Source organism: Phalacrocorax carbo, chromosome 3, assembly GCF_963921805.1.
Source record: "Phalacrocorax carbo chromosome 3, bPhaCar2.1, whole genome shotgun sequence".
NCBI lineage: Eukaryota > Metazoa > Chordata > Aves > Suliformes > Phalacrocoracidae > Phalacrocorax > Phalacrocorax carbo.
In genome coordinates, this window is record NC_087515.1 from 41,808,405 (window position 1) to 41,831,066 (window position 22,662).

The 22,662-nt window shown below is 37.9% G+C and overlaps 1 protein-coding gene across 3 annotated transcripts in view; it reads left to right on the forward strand.

Moving 5' to 3' along the window:
• The window catches only part of WDPCP (WD repeat containing planar cell polarity effector), a 156,857-nt gene that overhangs the window by 80,522 nt on the left and 53,673 nt on the right, over positions 1 to 22,662 (forward strand). For all 3 annotated transcript variants that reach the window (XR_010372112.1, XM_064446682.1, XM_064446683.1), the window contains exons 11-13: positions 1,179 to 1,788; positions 5,977 to 6,165; positions 8,711 to 8,834. Coding sequence is in view for 2 of the 3 variants with exons in the window: in XM_064446682.1 (XP_064302752.1) it covers positions 1,179 to 1,788; positions 5,977 to 6,165; positions 8,711 to 8,834 (923 nt within the window). In the remaining variant the exon portion in view is untranslated. The remainder of the gene's footprint in view (positions 1 to 1,178; positions 1,789 to 5,976; positions 6,166 to 8,710; positions 8,835 to 22,662) is intronic.

Consider the following 22,662-nt stretch of genomic DNA (forward strand, 5'->3'; position numbering starts at 1 on the left):
TGTTCAGTTGGTCTTGTGATCTGCAGAAATAAAATTTAAACTGCTTTAACATTATGTGTGCATTTCTGTTTTCAACCTGAAATGTCCATATTTCCTCCCTTGTCCTCTCTCTGCCTTTTAATCAAATTTGTTACCCCTTTCTGTGTAAATGGTACTTGCATACCACCTGGACTGAAAAGAAGGAGCTTCAAAATTAGTGGCAGCTTAGCAGCTTTAGTTTATAGTGGGAAGAATGCTATGAGTATACCTGAGGGCGGGGTTTGGCTCAGCTTGACATTTTCCTTTAACTCTTTATTTCTGCATGAACAAACACCAGCAAGTTTCAACTCACTTCCATTACTCTCATTCTTCTGGAGACATTGGTTTTCTCTTTCTTTCAGAGAAACAGCTTTTACATAAGCTAATTTGTAACTTATTTACAGCTGGTATTTCTCCCCTGCTCGAGTCCTGTACAACACCTCTCACTCCATTATTGCCTCCATCATTTTATGTGTATGTTTCCACACAACAAATTCTTGCTCTCTGCCAGCTGCTGTCTTTGTATCATATTCTGCCTTTGTGTTCTTCTAGTTCATTCAATATTAAAGTACCCCTAAATGGTCCCCCTTTTCTGCTCTCACAAATTCATTTATTCTGCATCTATTTGGCACCAAAGAACATCTACCACCTACTCGTTTGGTAGTATGCACTGTTCAAACATGCTATTGTTTCTACAACTACAGTGCAATATTATCTGTTACCATGGCCCAGAGCAAATGATCCAAAATCCTCTATGTGTGATGCTCAGAGTGACCTATCATAAATTTTTCAGAAATTCTGGGATTTCTCCCCCACCCCAATTGTGAATGACCAGTTATTCTTTTACATTGGTCAGATGCTCATTTTTCCTCTTACCAACACTTTGAGGACCTTCCCCTTTTTATCTTCTATTCTGCTAACCTATTATATACTCTGGACAAACAAATATGGCCCAAACTATATTGCAGGGTTTTTTAATCAAAGGAATTAACCTTTTAAATGTTAAACCAGTAGATTTTACAACTCTCTTTCTAAAGTGCCTATTTGTTTTAGCTTGCTGACCCATGAGAAAGCATATTTGCAGCAGTCTATTTTTTAAATCATCAAAGTAAGAAAAAATTGTTACAAATGACTACCAAAATGTTTTGGATTTCTTTTAGGTTCGGAGTTATGTCCGTACAGAATGGGATCCTCTTGATGCTAGCTTCAGCACTAATCAGCCTAATCAGGTTTACACAGTAGAGCACTCCATCTCCACAGACAAAGAGCCCATGGCTGATAGCTGCATCTACAAGTGTGTTAGGAACAAAATTCAGTGTGCAGCAATCACCAGAATACCACTACGATCCAAGGCCATCAGTTGTTGCAGAGACGTTACAGAAGACAAACTAGTCCTGGGTTGTGAAGATTCATCAATAATTCTGTATGAAGCCTACAACCAAGTGACTCTGTTAGCCCAAGCAGAACTGTTTCCTGCTTTAATAACCTACCACCCTTCTGGAGCCATATTCATGGTTGGCAGCTCTCAAGGGGAGCTGCAACTTTTTGACACGGCACTGTCCCCAGTTAAAATTCAGCTGTTAGCACAAGACTATTCACCTGAGGCAACTCTGCAATTCAGTAAGCACTTTGACGTGCCTAGCACCCTCATCCAGATCCAGTGGGCTGCTCCTCAAGTTGCATCTCCCAGCACTGACAGTACAGATATTCATGATCTTCTGTTAGTTAGATTTGACAAAGGACCCTTAGGAGTACTTCACTTTAAACTTGGTAAGTTACTGAGCACATCTATTGAACCTGGAGCTCTTAAGAAAAAGCCTGTACAAGTTTTTTGTAGTTTGAAAGCAACATCCTCATTTTAGATATATGGGGCAATAGCCTTGAAAGCATGTATTTCCAGTGATATCTGAAGATGTGAACCAAGGAGCTTGTTATGTTTCACAGTTACTTAATATCTTTTCATGTGGGGTCTGACAGATAGGACTCTGATCTGTTACTGGATCAGGGTCCCGTTATGTCACCTGCTACTTTAATAAAGCATAGCAATTTCTCATATTAAAAATTCTTTTACTCTGTAGTATATAATTTTAGAAATTGTATTCATTTTGTAGTAATAATCCTAACAAGTTAAAATAAGCTATTTTTAATAACGGATAGTAATGCTATTTTCTTTCCTAAGTTTTTTGTGTGTATGATGCAACTGTCCTTTCCATTATAAAATATATTTGTCCCAATACTCTGTTCTTTTGACTTCAGTACATGAAGTGACACCATTTCTTTCCCTGAAGCCTTTTCACACAAGAAGGAAGGTTTTCATAACCTTCAGAGAAGTTTGGTCTCTCTATTAATTTGTCAGGAGTAATAATACTAACTTTAGAATTTATATAGCCCTTCTCATTTTAGCTGTAAGGAGACTTTAAGACAGTAAAACCATAACTATCATCATTTTACAAACAGAATAACAAGAAGCAGTAAAAGAAAGCTAAAAGGCTTTCCAAGAGTTACACGAGTCAGTGGCTGAACTAAGAATAAAACCCCTGCAGTTGCTCATCAGTGTGAACTGTGTTCATTCCATTCAAGTCAGGCAAGTTACAGTGGTACAAACCTACTGTGAGAGCTAAAAAAACAATCATGCTTAAATCTTCTGACTACCAAGCCAATACTTCAGCAGGGCAGACAGCCATGTCAAATATACTAATCTTGGGAAATTTCAGCATTCTGCCCATTGTCTGTCTAAGGAAACAGGATTGCCTTTGTAGATCTTTACAGGAGTTTTTTTATGGTTCTTTTGTATAAATCTATTGTGATTAGGAAAGAAGCCTTTTTTAAGAAAAAATAGGTGACAGTAAGGTTTGAAAGTCTACTTTATTTCTTTACTGATTGAGACATGCATGTGCTTTTGTGGGTAAAAATCCTGTCTAAAAGTACTGCAGACTTAAACATGTGGAAGACTGAATTTTAAAAACTTAACAAAGTATGCCACTGCAAAAAGATAAATTAATGTAATAGGATGTTAGCAACACAGATGTTGGACTGGCTTATGGTTGTATAGTTTTAAAAGAGCTGATCCAGATTATTGTTATCCAAAAATGCTATTTAAAAGATGTTTACAAGTTATCATTTATTTTTAGATAATTCAGCTGCATTATGTTCAATGACAGGTTTAATAGTTTCTGAGTACCCCAGAACACTAATTATAACAGCTATTTGATGTTTTTGTGCATGTTGGCCATTAAAAAAAAAACCCTCTAAATTACCTCTTACCTGTCAAGCAGAAGGCACTCTACCCACATCTAACTAGCTTTTCTTCAGTCCTCCCTTGTGGGGTTTTCTCACAACAGTTTTCCAGAAAGCACAGCTTTCGCCTTGCTATCTTTAGCACATTTATGTTCTTATGAAGGCAAGCAGGCTCTCAGTGCAGGGATTTAGAGGCCTTTCCTGCTAATTGCCAGCTTGTAAACTTAATTGGACTGTCTCCCTGGGCACCGTTCCTAAATCAATTAGGCAGTGAGTTGGCTGTCACCTCTTTTTCCCAAGCAGGTTGCCTGGAAGCGCACCACCCAGGAGAAGTCAAGCATCCAAATGGGAAGATGTTGACCTCTACAGCTGAAAGTTATCACATTCTAAAATTCGTTCTGTATAATTACTGTAAAATCTCTTCTAGGAAGAAGGCAAAGCTCTCTCTGTCCCTCCTTTCCTCTCTTCGTCTTTGTAGTCCACTGCGCAAAATTATGCTGTTCTCTATTGCATCCTGGTTTTCAGCTTTACTCCTTCTCAGTTTGCTATACTGCCGAGGCAATGCTGTATTGATTAATCAGCCCCTCTTCCCAACCTCAGCCTTAGTTCTCTGCTATTTAAGGAATAATGCAAATATAAATTTTACAAAAAATGTAGTGGTCCATGACAGCAAAACCCAGACAGGCATTCAGGACTGAAATAAAATCATAATTAAATCATGGCTTGGAATTGTTTCCTGTAAAAATCTGGTAAGAAACTGTGCCGATGAGAAAAAGCAAATATGTTTTTAACTTCCAGCTGACATAGTATGATTTTGGGCAAGTTTTGTGAATTCTCCATTATGCTGTCTAGCCAGATTTATTTCAGGAAAAGATTCATATTAAATTTACCCTCAAAAATTAATGGCAAATATTTTTGGTGTCTAATGCCAAACTCATTTTCAAAAGTGTTGCGGCTTCTTGTCGTTGATGTCAACCCAGATCTTGGATAATGCCAAACTTGGTACTGGTGCCAGTGGTTCAGCATTGCTGGCCTTGAAAGACATTTTAAATATAGTATTATATTTAATTAGCATGCAAATAAGTATTTTCATCTTCACTTAGTGATTAATATGAAGATTGCCCAACTTACATAATACTTCAAAAACACTAAACATTTAGGAAGAAAAAAGCCTACCATAACAATTAGATACGATCACACATACACAGGTTAAACCTGGATATTACACAGTAGGATGTCCATAGGCTTTAATACAGGCAAATGTAAAGTTAAATACAATAAAAACCCATGTCTTTTCTTTAATGAAACTACAAAACTGAAGTAATTCTCTGTTACAAAAAATAAATATGTAAGCTTTTTTCCCCCCAAAGCATCAGATCTGTATATGCAAGTTCTCAGCAGGTTACTTGTCATGAAGCTATAGTCAGATGTTTTCCTCTATTTTTTTTTTTATCAATTCTTATTTTACAGCACAAACAGTATTCACAACTACATCTATGAAAATTTTGTGAGGTATGTTTTCTATATATCAGGTCTGCTTTTCTCTGTTATCAGACTTTTTCCCTCAGTCATCCCCTGGCTTTAATACCAGTATTGAAATTCAGCTTCTTCCCTTTCTCATCAGAATTTTTTCCTTAAAATTAGTTTTGACAAACCACATCAGAATATAAATTGAGAAAAAAAAATAACATTATGTTTTTATTTAAAGAGAAGGGAACAGTAAATTTCATCTGGCCTCTTTCTAATATCTGGAGCAGTACTGATAAAGAATACTCTAGGAGAGTGACCCAAATCAAGGAAGAATTGCTAAAATGCCATGTGTGGCCTATGTCACACGATGATATGGGTAGTCAGAGACAATAAATAACATTACTCTTTGCACCTTTTCAGTCACCTTTTCTCTTCAGAAGCTGAGACCTACAAGTCAAGAAAATTTGAGAGTCTTTTAATTTCTACTTTTCAGAGATAGAGTGCTGTAGGTAAATTGTATTGTCATGGAATGAGCAATGCGTTGCTCATTTTTTTCCCCTTATGGCAAGCATGTTCTTGGTTTCATGCGCAGCTGCAATTCAAAGGTCCCTCAATATTCCTGTCTTTCATGACATGCCTTCACAGAAGCAATGCCTCACTTAGAGAATTTTGCCAAGCTAAAACTAAGTGCTAGAGCAATTGCAATATGGACTCGATGATCCTCATGGGTCGTTTCCAACCTGAGATATTCTATGATTCTATGGAAAGTAATCGAGTAACTGCTGCTTTGAAGTTTGAGCTGCTGTAAATTTGTATACATTGGTACCTTTCTGTGAGACAAATGCTATTTTTTCCTGTTGTCCAGCAGTATTTCCCTACAGGAAGGAGGTGCTAGGAACCTGAATTTATTACCTCCAGTACAATTATGATAAACTGGGAATAAGCTTTTTCTACCATGTTTAAAACAAACTTCATTACATGATGTTGTCACTAATAGGTATTGGCCACATTCACTCAACTTTCATGTGTGAAGTTCACTAATGATTTTTCCATGCTGTCCAGAGTGCCCTCAGTCTAATAATATCAAGATAATAGGAAGCTATCTCACATAAAAATTTAATAGTAAAACCCATTAACTTAAACTTCCTAATTTTAACGAACAGCAATTATTTTTAACTCTGCTGAAAATTTGTCAGCTACTGGTTTACATACTCATATCACTATCTTTGGTTTTAATATTTCCTGTGAAAGGTGTGATCACAAGAGGACAGCTGGGCCTTGTAGAAATCATCCACCAGTACATTCATTATGATGAGATACACAAGGCAGTTAATGTCCTGAACATGATGAACTGGAACACGATGGGTCGTCAGTGTTACATATGCCTGAGTGCCATTGTCAATCACCTTCTTAAACAAAAACTTACAGCAGACAGAGAAGGTAAGGGACTGATTGTATTTTTAATGTACTTTTGTGGTGTCATTGTAATTCATCTCTGGATTATGACGATATATTTATTGACTTTATAAAGAAGACAATAGTGAGAATCCAGGCAGTCAGACAGATTATGGTATTCCATAATCAAATGTCAAATGTAGACAAGTCATTTCAGTAAAATCTGGATCAAAGTGTTGATTTTATTTTAGTTCATTTGTATCAATAGTGATGCTAAAATATTGTATATTTTAATATATATACAGTATAGGCATGACTTAATATATGTAGCACTATCTTATATGTGCTGTAACTTTCTTACATTACATAAATTTAGCTTATGTTACAGACTAACGTTAGTTAATATAGGATTCAAATGTTTGCTATATATCCATACTGAGACAGCAACAACTTAAGGAAGGACATTTTCCTGCAGCTGGGGACAAGAGATTTTAGTATGGTTTTTAAGGTGCTTTTGAAGGGTCATTCTTTCATTACAAGATCCGAAGGCTTTGAATACACTATCCTCTGCTGCCTCCTTTAGGATTATAGCTTTTGTCCTCACTGTAATCTTCTGGCCCCCTGCAGTAGTAGCTGGGTTGCCTCACAAGAAATGATGAATTTTAGGTTCAGCCTTGTCTCTGCTGAAGCCTGGTGTGATGCCTTCCTCTTGATTTGCTGTCTATCCTGAAACTCAATAGACTTCAAGATTTGAAGTGCCTTGATTTAGTGAAGGTGTTATCCTCCAGTCTAGCAGGCAGACAGCTGGGGACCTGGCATCTTTTGTGGCAAGAAAGAATACTTAGGATTCTGGTGTGTTTGATGATAGAAAAACTCCAAGGTGTCCTACATTGCTGCCAAGCCATCAGCTGTCCCATTTTGGGGGATCTGATTAAAAAAATCTCTGCATTGCTAACATAGCATATCAATTCTAAATAAAACATCCTTTTAAAAGGACCCATGAAAAGGGCTGGTTTACAAACTCTTGTAAAAATATGCACATTATAAATAGATGTCTGTGTATTTCCCCCCATGCAGCTCCCTGACACTGTTTATAGCAGATGGAATTTCATTCTGTCCGGGAGTTATTCTATAAGAATCTAACAAATTTTGCATGGTAATTTGTTTTCTTTTTTATTAGCTAAACCCAGTGGGTCCTTTTATTTATAGCGATGGGGCAGTTATCTTTGAGGTCTTTATTCTGCCTTCAACATCAAGCTGAGCTACCTAATGAATCTATAACTGTGCTAGTAGTTACTCATATTCCATGTACGTTGAAATATTTCAGAAGTACAAAACATGCTGTCAAGAAAACAGCAATGGCCAGAGAGTATGGCTTATTTTTGCAAAGGTACTGCTGTATTCAATTTTAATCTAAATTGGCTGCTGCTTTGAAAGAAAATACCTTTAAAGTTCAACTTACCTCACTGTCTAGATTTAAGATAACGCAAAACCTAATTTACTAACAGTTTGCTTGTGCTCCTAACACAGTACTCTTAGCACATTTAGTGCTGTCGAGCCTAATAAAATAAAATGTAACTATGTTTGGAAATAAAAAACCATTATCACTAAATACAGAAATGGCTAGTTAAAACAAATGTTAATAACAGGAAATCGGTGAGGTTTTGTCTGCCTAATGAGACAGTAGGTTATATTTTGATTTTAAAGCCCACACAAAGTTCTGATTAGCAGTAGCAGTTTACACATTCACTCTGAAAGGAGAACCTATATAGCAAATTCTCCCTGTTCTACCTATAAGGACTTGTACTATGTGTTACCTCTCAAGCAGAAGTCACATAACATAAATATTATTGATCATTAATTTTCCTTTCAGCTAAGGATGCGGGAGACAAATGTATACTGTGTATTTTTTTCCTGTATTATTTATAGTTTTTTATTAAAAACATGTAGAAAAATGCCTAAGAGTTCCAGCTGTAGAGTATAGCAATCAGAAAGTATTTAAAGTGGAGAGAACTTCTGTAACAAAAGGGCTTTATTTTATTGATTACAAGAGAAGTTATCCTGTTTCCCACCACTACACTCTGTAGGAGAGTCAAACCCTTAGGGTTCTAGACCCTTTTATGTAAAGCTTTTAAAGAACTGTAGGTCGAAGGAGGTTCCTTAGACCTCAAGGCCACCACAAGAAGGGTTCTGTCACCTAACACTGAAAAACTGAACTTCCTTGTTGTTTGCCTAAGAGGACAAACACGATTAGAGCTAATTGAGAGTTGATCTCTACTGGATAAACTTGGTCAAACTGTATTTCTTTTATGAGTCAGTTTTAATTGTACACTGCTGGTGAGACCTTCATGTGCTATAAACTTCATCCTTTTGACAGCTTTTGTTGCTTGAAATCATTGTCAACTCTGCCTCAAAGTGAAAGTTTATATGCACATTTGTGTTTGTACAATCTGTCATATTTTAATTTCATCTCTCCTACAACAACATCGCATTTCATCAGTGTTTGAGGAATTTCACTGCAAACATGAGCAACCTGTTGTAATTGAAACAGTTTCACTTGTTTCATTGCTGCTGTGTTTGAACTCAACAGCACAGCTTGAGGCAAGCCTTGGAACCTTTTATGCTCCAACAAGACCCCTCTTGGATACAACCGTGCTGGAGTACAGGGACCCAATCAGCAGATATGCAAGAAGGTTCTTCCACCACCTGCTCAGGTGAATGACAGTTTCAACTTCTAACTTAAAATTAATTGCATATTTCAATAACTACCTACTTTAATGTGGCTAACATTTGCCAAGAGGACCACCCCTGAAGAAAATGCATTCATTGTTACTGTTTGTTTAACTTGCACTTTGTTCCTTGCAAGTACAGTATTGCAGATAAAATGCTATTTAGAGCTCTTCTATCATCAATAAACTTAAAATGAATCCCCCCTTTCCCTTTTAGGGTGATAGAAAAAAGATATCATGCTTCTGAGAGATTTATATTCAGCAAGTGCTTGCAGATTAACTATTGAAACAGCTTACAAACTTGGAGAAAACATCAGGTTTAAATAGATGCTAAAATGCAAATAAGCGGTGCATGGTCCAAGACATTTTTGTCTCTGCACCATTGAAATCTGAGCATTTTGTTATTCTCATCCTCAAAGTTCTCATATAGAAATTCATATTCCAGTAATTTTCAGTGCCATTAAAATAAGAGGAGAAAATGAAATGTTGCAGTCATCTGTAAATTATACATTAGAAGAGTCATAATACCAAATTCAGCTAGAATTTATAGTACATTGGTTTATTGCTATATTTTTCCTTCATAATAAATTAATAGCCTACATTTCAATCAGTTATAAATATCTATATATATAGCAGTTTAACCTCTTCATGTGTTCAACCACAAGTATAGCTGAAACATTCCCTCTGAGAATTATCTATGGGTGAAAATAAGGTGAAATTACCTTCTGAATGATACAATGTTTGTAACACCTTGTTGAGGAGGAGTGTGAGGAGGACACAGTGAGAAGACTTGCAAATACACCCTTTTTCGATGATTCATCCAGATTATATACATCGTCTGCATAGGCAAAGCTAGGAACTCCAAGTTACTCTGATAGTAGTTTGTGCCTCTTTAAAATCTTAAATATTTTATACTGTCTTCTGCATTTTGACTCTGAATAGGCTCATCTTTCTACTAAACAGGTCTTTTCCAATGGCAAAATTATTCTAAGTAGAAGAATGCTTCAAATATCTGCATAATATGCACCAGCCTTCCAATGCAGTTTTCTTAATAGATGTGGCCACAATAGTGGGTACAAACTCTGCTTTTGCCTTTCTCCTAGAAACCAGCAGGGAAAAATCTGTTGCTGCAATGGCTAACTGTAGTGGCTGTGGGCCAGTTGCCTGCAGAGGACAGATGCGGAAAGAATGCCTGAGAGATTGCCGAGAGGTGTAACTACAGTGCTCTTATATCTGCAAGAGAAAGGTGTATTCCCTCTGACTCAGGATTTGCTTCCAAATGCTAGCAGGCATGCAGGGGCATGGGGCCCTGGCTAAGCTTTCAGCCCTTGGGGCTGCTGAACACAGCTGAAACACTGACTCAATATCCTTAGCAAACAAGAAGCTTCAGTGTCAGAATGCTGCCTGGACAGTGTGGGGTACAGACAGGAGGTGTGCAGGAGAGTCTCCCCATGTCTTTTACCTCCACTATAAAGCAGACCTTGAACAATCTACTGTTGTGTCAGTTTTTGGAATAAACGTTTGTTATTTTGCTGTTTCCCTATTGTCAAAGGGATTTGTATTCAACTGAATCAAAGTGATAGGAACATGTGATTGCTGCAGAACAGATGGTAATGCTTAAAGCTTATCTGAGAAGACATAATCTAAGTACAAAACAAAATGTTCAAAATTGAGAGATTTATCTGATAGAAAGCAAGGAAATTATGTCCAGAGCTAGTCTTTATGGTACTAAAGTGGCTGTGCCTTAATTGGTGTTTATTTCCTTTTACACGTTTTCTTAAGTGACTATAATGATTTGAATGTAGGCTAAGCATGGAGTACTACAGATTTGTTGGAGGAATGGTAAACCTTGGTTCTGGGTGAGAGAATGCCATCTAGGTGCAATGCAATGTCTAGAAAAATCACAGGGAGGCACAGTGCTTGCTAATTCTTTGAGGCAAGCGAAAGTTGCAGCTGCTGCTATTGCATCCATCTGTGAGGAGCCAGCAAGGCAAGCCACTTCTGCCAGGCTGTGTTTACAACTGTATATTCAGAACAGGAAGAAAAGCGAAGAGAGAATTATGCTCTTGCCTTTTCAGGTCACCATATTATGCCCATGAGAACACTGAAAATGGAGTAGTCCTCCCACTACCTGTTTGTCAGAGACAGCAATTGTATCTGGGTGTCAGGAAGGCTACATTTTAAGTCAGTTATATGCTCTCTGTCACAACCTTCATTATTTGATTTATTCACTATTTTATCCATATTTGTTTAGCACTAAATACTTACAGGCTAGTTACAAATAGTTAATGAATCTTTTCAGAGTGAATTTGTGTTACTGCAGATGTGTATGCATAACCAAACAAGAAGACTTGAATGCAGATGCACTGTAAACTGTCAATGCTAACTTTGTGCAGCACTAGGGGACATTTGTTACTCTCTGGTGAGCATAAGGAGACAAAAGGAAAGTGATCACTTTGTACCCTGTTGCAGCAAGAAGTGGAGGAAATATAGCGCTTCCTAAATTACGTGCACTGTAGGTATGGCTGATATTCAAAAATATTTCTTGCAATAGAGTAGGGACTTCATCAATTCATTTGGGCTTCAGAGAAAGCAAGCAGCAGATGCACAGAAATGAAATCTAGAGGATAAGGAGCTAAAACACACAGGGAGAAACTCAGAAGTGGGGTAGGGAGAGTGAGGAAAGTGAGGTTAGGAGCATGAGTAGAAGACAAGGAATTGGGGAAGAGGACTGAAGGCAGGGATGGGGCTGTACAGAGTCCTGCAAAAGGACAGAGTGGGAGTACAGAGCAAAATGAGGGAAGACAGCTTCAGGTGTGTGTGGTGGGCTATAGAGGAGACCAGACACATAAGGGATGGACAGGGAAGGGCAGAGCCTTTCATACAAGATTAAAACATAAAAGCACTTAAATGTTTCTAGATCTAAATCTGAAAAATGTTCATATATGAACAAAAGTTTTCACCCCCCTCTCCAGCTTCCCTTTGAATGCCCCACCAATCTGCCTTAAGCCTTTTCTAGAAGGACCCACTCTTGGGAGAGAAAGATTAATTCATTCTACATGCTGAGACAATCTTTGACCTGCCTGCTGAGTCTGCCAAAAAGATGCCAGTTATTGTTGTACTTTTTAAGATGTGAGTGTCTACATTTACTAGAATTGAGAAATAGTTACCCTTTCAGAAAGACTATCCTCACCTAGTAATAATCATGTGCCAATGATTTTAATCTTTCCTGTAGGCTGAAAGGTTGTATATCCAGTTGTAAATAACTGGAGACATCCATTTTCACATTATCAGTGAGATTATAGGCTATTTTTCTACCATCAGAGAGATCAGTTTCTAGGGAACACTGTATGCTGGGATGGTAGTTTCCCTCTTAGGTATTGGGTACTTCAGAAAGAAGATGCTCCGTCATTACTGGCCGTATTGCAAATATGGGTTAGAAAATGGTGCTGCAACCTGAGATGGACCAAGGAATACCGACAACATGGTTGAACTGGATCGCAATTAGAAGAAAGGAAAATGCCTTGCAACATATTCAATGCAGCCATGTTATTTGTATCCGTCCTTATAAAAGCTAAATTCTTAAATTTGCAAACCATGCAGCATCTTCAGCTTCTAAGAAAATAGAAGCTAAGAGCTTTGCAGGTATAGGCCCTGAATATAGAATATGGAATACCTCCAAAACCAGGCGTTCAGTATACAAAATTAAAATTAAAGGCCTCTTAATTATATGCCAGGGATCCATTACAACAGTATTTATGGAATGAATAATTATTTTCACTTTAAATTCTTATCTATAATTAAAAATACAGGAACTGAATTACAAGTATAGAAATGTATCTTAGGTGCTCCTTGCCTCTTGAGTAGCACTCCAGTATTTTATTATGATGTCACTGCTTATAATAATATAATGCATTGTATCATTATGTAAAATGTTGAGCAGAGGTGGATTTATTAGGAAGCCTCGGGGAGCTGTAACCTTCTTGCCCCCACCCTTTTGTTGAGCGCTGCCTACTAAGTGTCTTTGTGTAATGGGGGAGTGGCTGCACAACCTCCTGCCTCTGTATAACAGCCTCATCTAGCTGTGTACAGAACATGGAATGGGATGGAATAGTTTTCACTCGTTAACTATGGCATCGCTGACTCATGGCTTTGCTTCACTCTGATCAAGCATTCATAAATTGTACTTGTCATGTTTTCTAACGCATGAAATTATCTTGTTTGTTTGACACACACCCAGAGGCACAAACACATGCCTGCTGTGTTTTGCTCAGATTTTTCTGTCTCTTTCAGAGAGACAGTGAGAAAGTAACGTAGATTGAGCTGGAGGTAAAGGCTGGGCTGGAAAGTAAAGTCTGAAATGCAGCACAGGAGTTCCAGAATGAAGCCACAGGTCCATATTTCTGCTGTGTCTTTTCCTCCTTTGCTGTTCTGTTCTTCTGTTTGTGAATATCCAGTTTAAGGATCTTTTTGCTTTTCTTTTTACATGGAAAAATACTAAGATTCAAAACCATTTGGACCTTTCCATCTGATAATTCCAATAAGATAATGTCATTGGTTCTTTTCCCCATAGTACAAATATGTTCCCCTACAAAGCAAAGCTCTGTTGTAAATAGCAAGATAGTGCATTTGCTTCTTTCAAGAGCAAACTGCAGCTCTGATCACATTCACTGGTAGAATTTTGGGTGGATTAATGGAAGACTTTCCTATGTCTGAATCCAAAAATGAAAACCTCCACCATGTTTTTACTGTTACTGCTTTTACTCCTTCACAAATCTTCTCAGAAGTGTCGTATACTCTTCCCAGTGTTCAATGTAAGATGCTACTGGTTAAATGCAAAGAAGAATTTAGCTACGTGTTGGGCGGAACATTCATAAAGTGGTGTGACTTTACACACAGAACTTGATAGAGCTCCTTTGTAAATAAACACTCATAAAGGAGATGAGAAAGTAGGTGGTCATTAGCATCAGGGGAGATCTGCTTCCAGCCAGTACTGATTTTTATGATTCGCTTCACTGTTAAAGAGTTCTGAAGTGTACTGCTGTACTGCCTTGACACAGTCAGTTACCACTTAAGTCCAAGGCAGCCTTTGAAAAGCTAAAATAAAGCTTTCTCACCCTGCAGGTACATCACTTATGCAGTACTAACTACCCCTTGGTAAGCAGGTTCCCACACCACTACACTGCAATCTGCAGAGTAGATACTCACTGTGAGTATTGCATCCTAAATAGGACCCTAAATCAAAGGTGAAAAAATGCCTCAACTGCATAGGAATAGTTTCCAATCCCATCTGCTGCCAACTGTATGAAACTGAGGGACAGAGTGAGCAAAGAGCTTTTATGATCCTTTTTAAGAGCACCCTAAAAGTAGAACCTATAATTATATTGGTACATAGTGTGTCACAAAATATGTATAAACATTAATGATGACATGGTTCAGGACTAAGAAGGTCTTTTATATTCATAACATAACCTATTAGGCATTAAATTATGCCTTCAGATAAAATGACCACTGTTGTCAGTCAGGTTCTCTATGGTGGCCACATGAACAGAATTCATCTCTATGGGAGTAAGTTCAGTAGCAGCATTCTGACTAAAGTAGCACCTTCTGGAGAGGACTTTGAAGAGTCATTTTTTGTCATCTTGTGAAAACGATCAAAACTAAAGGTTTTCATAGTACCACGGCACTGATAAATGAAAATTTCAATTGCTGTGATGGAACTGCACATGAAAAGATTCCCCTGGTCATGCTTCCCGACCTGTTTTAGAAGCAAGAAATAAAGGCGCCTATTTAATGGAACTAGATTATTTTTGCAATTAAAGAGGTTAAATATCTCAGGAAAAGTTTAGAATATCTTTGCTTCAGTCCTATATTGCTAATGATTTTTTTTCTCAAACCAGCTCCACAACAGTTTTCAATTTCAGTTAAATGCTTTGATGCTACAGGAATGGCTCCAGGATTTAGTTCTTTAGTGGTGACTACAATGTAAGAAATATTTAGCAAAATATTGGGGGCTGGGGGGGGCACAAATGGCATGATATAATTGCTTGAGAATAAAATCCCATGAAGAAAAACCACAAGAAATCTCTGTCAGAGATTTGGGCAAGATTTTCTGCTGAACCTAATGGGAGACATTGCTTGGAGCATGGGGAAAATGGCCCCTCCCACACACTTAAAGCAGTCCCAGAGCTACTGTAATATGGAGCCATTTCCCACAGCCACCAATAGATGGCTGTTTGGTGGCCTAGAGTGCTCTAAGTCCTCCAGTTCTCTGCTATGTCCCCACCCATGGGACTGCACTAGAAAAAGGGAACACAGAATAGCTATGCTGGACTAATGTTCTTTGTGCCAAGGCTAATCCCACGTGCTGGTTAATCTGAATTTGCTATTGCTACTTTCAGAAGCTGAGCTCACATAGAGACCATCCTTGTGTAACTGATAATCTTCTGTCTTAAGGTGGCTTTTCCCTGCTGTACCAGCTGTGCAATTCCCTGAAATCTGAGGGGTTTGGGGCATACATCAAGTGTAGAAACAATGCAAATATACCATATTCCTGGACAAAAACTCAATAGTAAGTTCTTAACAACACATTTCCACCCTTGAGCAGCTGCAGTAAGTCAGCCTTGGCTTTCCTTTGCAGGTCAGCAGTTTCTCCATCCCCATCAATTCTGCCTAGGCCCTAATGGTATCTCCTTATGCAGTGACACTCAAAAGACTCTTCTTGAGGTCCTGACCAAGAACCTGAATTTTTTTTTTCCTTGCAATCTTTCCAGATTGATTCATGAGCTAGCAGTGTGCCCAGGTGACCAAGAAGGCCAACAGCATCCTGGCTTGTATCAGGAATAGTGTGGCCAGCAGGAGCAGGGAAGTGATTGTGCTCCTGTACTTGGCACTGGTGAGGCTGCACTTCGAATACTATGTTCAGTTTTGGGCCTCTCAGTACAAGAAGGACATTGAGGTGCTGGAGCATGTCCAGAGAAGAGCAACAAGGCTGGTGAAGGGTCTGGAGAGCAAGTCTTATGAGGCGCAGCTGAGGGAACTGGGGTTGTTTAGTCTGGAGAAGAGGAGGCTGAAGAGAGATCTCATTGCTCTCTACAACTACCTGAAAGGAGGTTGTAGTGAGGTGGGTGTTGGTCTCTTCTCCTAAGTTACTAGTGATTGGACAAGAGGAAATGGCCTCAAGTTGCATCAGGGGAGGTTTAGATTGGATATTAGGAAAAATTTCTTTACTGAAAGACAGGTCAGGCATTGGAACAGGCTGCCCAGAGAGGTGATGGAGTTACCATCCCTGGAGGTATTCAAAAACATGTAGATGTGGCACTTTGGGACATGGTTTAGGAGGCATGGTGGTATAGGGTTGATGGTTGGACTTGATGATCTTAGAGGTGTTTTCCAACCTTAATGATTCTATGATTCTATGTCTCATTTCTTTACCAAGATACTTTTTCTCCATTCATCTTCAGAGTTTTCCTAGGCCCCATCTGACAATATTCTGTCTTGAGCTCAGCAAATCAGATCAGAACATGGCTTGGCAATCTGTGATCCATTTGTTGTGTGAAAAAAGTTGTTTGTTTTCCTCCCTAAACAGCTTTGTTTTTCTGACTTTTCTCCCACTTCCATCCAGTACCCTCCAGGAAGAGCTAACTGACCAGTCAGGCAGTCCTAGTCTTCCTATCTTCAAATGCAGAGCTCCCTTTTATGGTTCTTCAGAACTGAAGAGCTTGCTAAGGAACGGATACCATAAGTAAAATTTAGAACAAAAGTCAGCAATAGCCAGTTGTCCAATAACTGGATGTAGTGTCTTGGGGTGCAGCTCACCTCTCCTGACTTAATAATGTAGAACTTGGATATCCTACACACTTCTTCTGTAATTAGTGTAAAAACATGGGCACCCAAAGGATTGGTAATCCTATCGAAGATGTCTATGATAAGCACGAAGAATCAAATGTCAGTGCCTGTCCCTAACAATTAACTATAAAGGGAGCCTACCTGGTTAGCTTAAATTAGCCATGTAAGAGTGAGCTGTTTGAAGATAAATGGAATGATTTGCACTGTAAATGTCTAGCTCCTGTATCAGATTATTACTGGCCAGTTAACAGAAAGATCTTAGATGCTCAGATATAGTTTCTGTAACAGAAGGAGAGAGGCACAAAGACTAGCTAAAATATATGAAGAAAGGTTTACAGAAAGACACAAAAAGCAGATAGGCATGCAGATCTCTCTAAAAATCCTCTTTTGACCAGGCCAGAATAGAAAAGGATGGGGATGTTTCTTTGTTTACACTGATAAATGTTGAAGTATCAGTAAAAAAGGTCATACTACAGATAGATAAACAGTAATACATGACTAGCACTAGATAAAATTCATCCAGAATTTCTAAATATAAAGCATAAAATAGCTGAAATACACACTGTGGGGTATAACCTCTTATTTAGAATGGCCTTAGCACCTGAGGACAGGAACATGGGAAATATGGTATCAGTTTTCAAAACACAGTCTGGAGAGACCTTAAAGAACTATAGCCCTCTAAGTCCAACCTCCATACCAGTGAAATCAGTAGAAACTATATTAAAAAGAAATTGTGAACATACAGACAAATATGTTGTACTGGGGAAGAGTCAGCAGGATTTCTGTAAAGGCAAGCCATGTTTTAAAACTCCAAATTCTTGGTGTCAGCAATCATGTCAGTAATGGATATCCAGCTGCTACTGATGAAAGTCTGACCATTGAAGACCTTTTGGAATGTCTCCCACCAAAATGTCTTAAAGAAACTAAGCTGCTACAGGATAAGAGGGAATATCCCCTTTCATAGATAAGTAATTCATTAAAAGATAAGAAACAGTAAAAGTAAATGGTCAGTTGTCAACAGAGGTCACATATGGAAATTATAAGTATAGCAGGTCTATACTCATAAGTAGCCTGACAAAGGAGCAAATAGTGAGGTGCCGGCATGTGCTAACAATACTAAATTATTAAGACTAGTAATCGTAGGGCCTGCTGTGGAGAGCAGCAAAAGGGCTTCACAGGACTCAGTGACATAGTGTCAAAATTGAAGATAGAGTTATATGCAAATAAATTCAAAGTGAAGCACACAACAGGGGGTGACTCCTAACTTCATGTATAAAATGATGGCATGTGAGCTTACCATTATTGTGGAAGAAGAATTTGGCCTTATAAGTCTACAGCTATAAAATAATCAGTTCAGTGCTCAGCACAAGTACAAAAATCAAATTGGATGCCAGGAATTCTTAGAAAAGGAATAGACAACAAAACAGTGGACTTCACCTGAATTTTGTGTGTAGTTTAGTAGAACTCAAAAAGCTTTAGGAAGGGCAGCCAGGATGATTAAAGGCATGAAACAGCTTTAGTGAAAGGAATGACTAAATAGACTAGAATTCCTTAACCTATAAAGGAGGCAACTGAGATATTTATTAAATTGTGAGTGTTAGGGAGAAAGAGCACAGTAAATGTCTGCTCACTGCTGCTTCTAATACAAAAACTAGGGGTCACCAAGTGAAGCTAACATGTGGCAGTTTCAAAATGCAGTGATTCTTCACATAGCATATAATTAAAATATGAAGCTCCTTACCAAAGGATGTTGTGGATGATAAAATTGTGTTTGAATTGAAAGGCAGGGTTCAGGGAAGAGAAATTCACCGAGGAATACCAATGTAGAAACCACCTCTGGCTCAGCAAATCTCCGAACTGCAAATTGTTGGAGACTAAGAGACTTCTTAGGGAACTATCACCATATGCTTGCCCTGTTATCATATTCTTTCATAGGTGCCTAGCTGTTGGCAAGGTATTAGGTTAGATGTACCTTTAATCTGAGCATATGATCATTCTAGCATTTTATGTTCTTGTACATGATGCTGCACAGAAAAAGCATAAAATACTCATTAGTTTTCCATTTGTTCCCTCAAAAATGTGCCAAAATTAATACAATCAAAGTTCTAGAGGATTTCTTGTCTGGCTGTCCTATGGCTATATTTTCTGTAACAGAGTTCTTATGTGTGGGTATTTTATAAGCATTACCACTCCATTATTTGTTATAAGGAAATAATATTGGCTATTAACAAACCTCGGTAGAAAAAGTAAATATACTGTGATGGACCAGTAACTCAACAGGTGATTCAAAATTTGGCTCTGTTTGTAATTATGTATTTATCTTTAGGCAGCCAACTTTAGAAAACCCTGAGCTAATATATTTTCTCTGAGAAGTGTTAGCACTAAAAAACCTGCATCTTATCCAATGTCAGGTATGAGAGAGAATTGGCCCTGTACCTCATGGAAAGTCAAGGAAGAAAAGGGCCTGTTCATCTTAACTTTAATACCAAATTTCCATCTGTTGCAGTTCAAAATTTCAGAGATACCACACATATACAATAGGGATTTATTACAGAGGCAGCAACTCATCCTTAACCATAGTGATGATATTGGGCCTCTGTTATAGAGCTGTCTTTAGTGTGTAGACATGCTGATATGTTTGCTCAATAAAATCCAGCTTTCAAGACATACTGTTAAGTTTACATGATCACCAGAGTGAGAGGGATAAAGCTGGAAAAGAAAAAAAAGCAGAAGCGAATTAATGCAATAAAGGCTAGGATTTAACAGACAGGGTTGAGTAAAATAAATGTGAAACAACAGGTGTCACTGACTCTTATCAGCATTTTTAATTAACATCTGTTTTTAGCCCAGAGTAATTTGGAAGAGTATGTTGGAGTGTGTCTGTATTTAAAGATAAAGATAGACTGTTGAGAAGTTACTAAGTAGTAAGAGGCTGGGGGAATGGAGAGGTTTGAGAGTGGGGGGAGGCTCTGTTGGCTAGGTAGGTGTTAGCTGCAGCTTAGAGAAACCTTAAGGAAAGCCACTATGATAAAATTGCAAGGTAGGGAAATATTGCTATGGCAACAAAATATATTCTCTTGAAGGAAAATAAGTATGAAGAAAGAAAAACAGAGTGTGGGAAATTCAAAGGAAGTAAACATTACAAGAAGAGAAAAGACTAAATCTATTTTAAAAAGAAATAAACCATCATAGTTTCAATTTATATAATAATAATTTATAATTGCAATAAATTGCTGTTCCCCAGACTTTTATTACACCTACTATTGACAATCTCAGAGCATTTGACAGACATAAAAGAATTACACAACACAGTAGGAGAATGTTGCTGTTGCTCCCAATGGTCATCCTCTTCAGTGGCTAACCCCGACTGACCAACATCACATGTGAAATATGTGACATACATGTTCACAGAATCAGGACCTGTTATGTAATATTTCTTTGGCTTAAACATAAGACAGCTCTATAGTTTTAAACTACTGCTATTTTGTAGTTAATTGAGCACAGGTCAACAAAGAAATTATAGGTTTTTTATAGCTAAAACTACTATTTTTTCTAGAATATTCATACATCTAGACTATTTCTTACTAAATATGTATTTTAAAAGTTTAAATGATGCCTTCTTAGTAAACTACTTCATTCAAAAATTAACTTGGTTCACTTGAAAATCTGACTCAACAAATGCCTGGACAGCTTCTCTTTGAACATAGAAAGTCTGTTCTGAGAAGGTGCATGTATGTTTAATGTAGAGTTGTCTGGACTATTTCACACAAGAGTACATTTAGGTTTCCAAGAGAAGAATATCATCCTAAAAGATAGGAATCACATGGTAAGATTTGGGGGGGGGGGGGGGAGGTTGGGTTGGGAACATCTTCAAGATTCACAGCCAGTTACAGCCCTCAAGGGCTTTCTGTGGCCAGGGAGTCATACTGTCTGGCTCCCCTTATTAGCTTTCTCTTTCCTCCTTTTTTTTTTATTTGGTTGGGTTTTTTTGTTTTCTTGCTTCATACCAGAGGGTACCCTTTGATGTGAAGGGCATTCTGTTCTACGCCCAACAATCTATAAAGTTATAGCTGGACTTCTGTAGTTCAGAGATACGTAATTTGACAGTACGGTTCAAGTAACAGAGGTTTTGGGTGGCTTGAGATATTTGTGCCCATTTCAAATTTTCTCATGGTTACTCACCAATTTTTACTTGAAACCTATTTGTGTATGACCTTTGAAAGGTTCCATAAGGGATTTCTTTTTAAACAAGTTACTCAGGCCCCAAATCCAGCACTTCAGTTAACATGCCCGTATTTAGGGCCTGTAGAAAATTATAGGTCATAAAATCATACATTAATGCTTTGCTAAATTTGGGCCTGAAGGGATGTATAGATTATACCTGGACAACCTTCAGAGCTTCTGCATCTGAAATACAATTTAGAAGATAATCCCCTTGACTCACATCCATATAGGCTGTTTCTCCATTAGCCTTTGCTTTGCTTTGCAGCACTTTCTCTTTGTCAGTATGAGAGTATCTTAGAAGGCAACAAGGTTGTGGACACTCCCTCAGAAGTTTGTGTGTCCTGTTCAAAAGATCTCATAATCTAAAAAACTAGTAGTATAATAGCATGAAGTTGGCAAAATAACACCCCTAACATCTCAGAAGTCATAACTTACCAATGCATCCATTGATTCTTCCATCAGTTCCCTACTAACTTAGAGGATCATTGATGAATCTCAACCAACTTTACAGAGGGTAGAAGTCTCAGAAATAAGAAAATGCCTGCCAGTTTTGTCAAAATCAGCAACCAGTTAGGGTTATATCGGATACAGGAGGTTATCTCCATCCCAAAAAGCTACAGCAAAAGTTCAGCAGATGCATTTGAGGCATGCACTGCTTAACACCAAACACAGTCTACATTGCCTCTTGCTCAAACCATTGCTGGGAGGGAGCTGAGTATATATACCCTGCTGGGAGCTGGACTGTATATTGTGTGGAGCGTATTTTGGCAGGGCACATCGGGAATATTGGAGTTACTGTGCTAAGGCCTGTGTAGGAGGAAGCATAGGAAACTAATCAACAGTACTCTGCTGCTCACAAAATTCCTTCTTTAAAAAACAGCAGTATGGTTTAAATTTCTGATTGTGATATGTGAAACTTTAGGTATGCCTTTGCACATCTGTTGGCATTGAAATAGTCTAGCTGCAGTAATCTAATACCCAGCAATTAATTGATTTTTGCCAAAGGAGGTGAGTAGTATTAGGGATAGTCTATTTTCCAGACAGTTCGTTATCCAAACAAATAAGAGACGATGAAATAAATTCAAAAATTTTGAGGCTGAGTTCCCCAAATCATGAGATTCTGAAGCACAAACTTACAGTTTGGGGTGAGAGGGAAAGATAGGTTTTTTCAAGAGTCTCTGGTCTTCGGGCTGCATTCGGTCATCTGGTACTCTCTGCAACTATCTTATTTAAAATAGGGTGTCCTACTGAACTCATTAGGGTAAAATGGTATCAGGTTTTGGTTGACTTTTGTTTAAAGTGCCTTTTTTTTAAAATGAAATATAAGATTTTGATGTATTTATTTGTCTCCAGAAACTCTAAGTAAAGTGCCAGTGTTTCAGCATTCACTATAAAATGCAGGATATAAGTCTTTGACTAATACTGTATTTTATATATGAAAGGTTGCATAGAAATCTAAGTCTTCAGAATTTACTGAAATTTTACTTTAAAATATTTCCTTGAAGGTCAATAGAATTTCAGGGTTGTCATTTTAAAGACACGCTTCACTACACATCAATATTTTTCATGTGAAATATATAAGACCTTAAGCCTGGACCAAGGTTTTTCAAATGGGCTCTGAATCTGTATTCTGAAATATAGTTACATGTCTAAATCGGTGTTATGTTCAACAGTTTGTTGAAAACCAATCTGTCCCCATTTAAATAAACCACTTAGCAACCTAGCCACAAACTTTTTACAT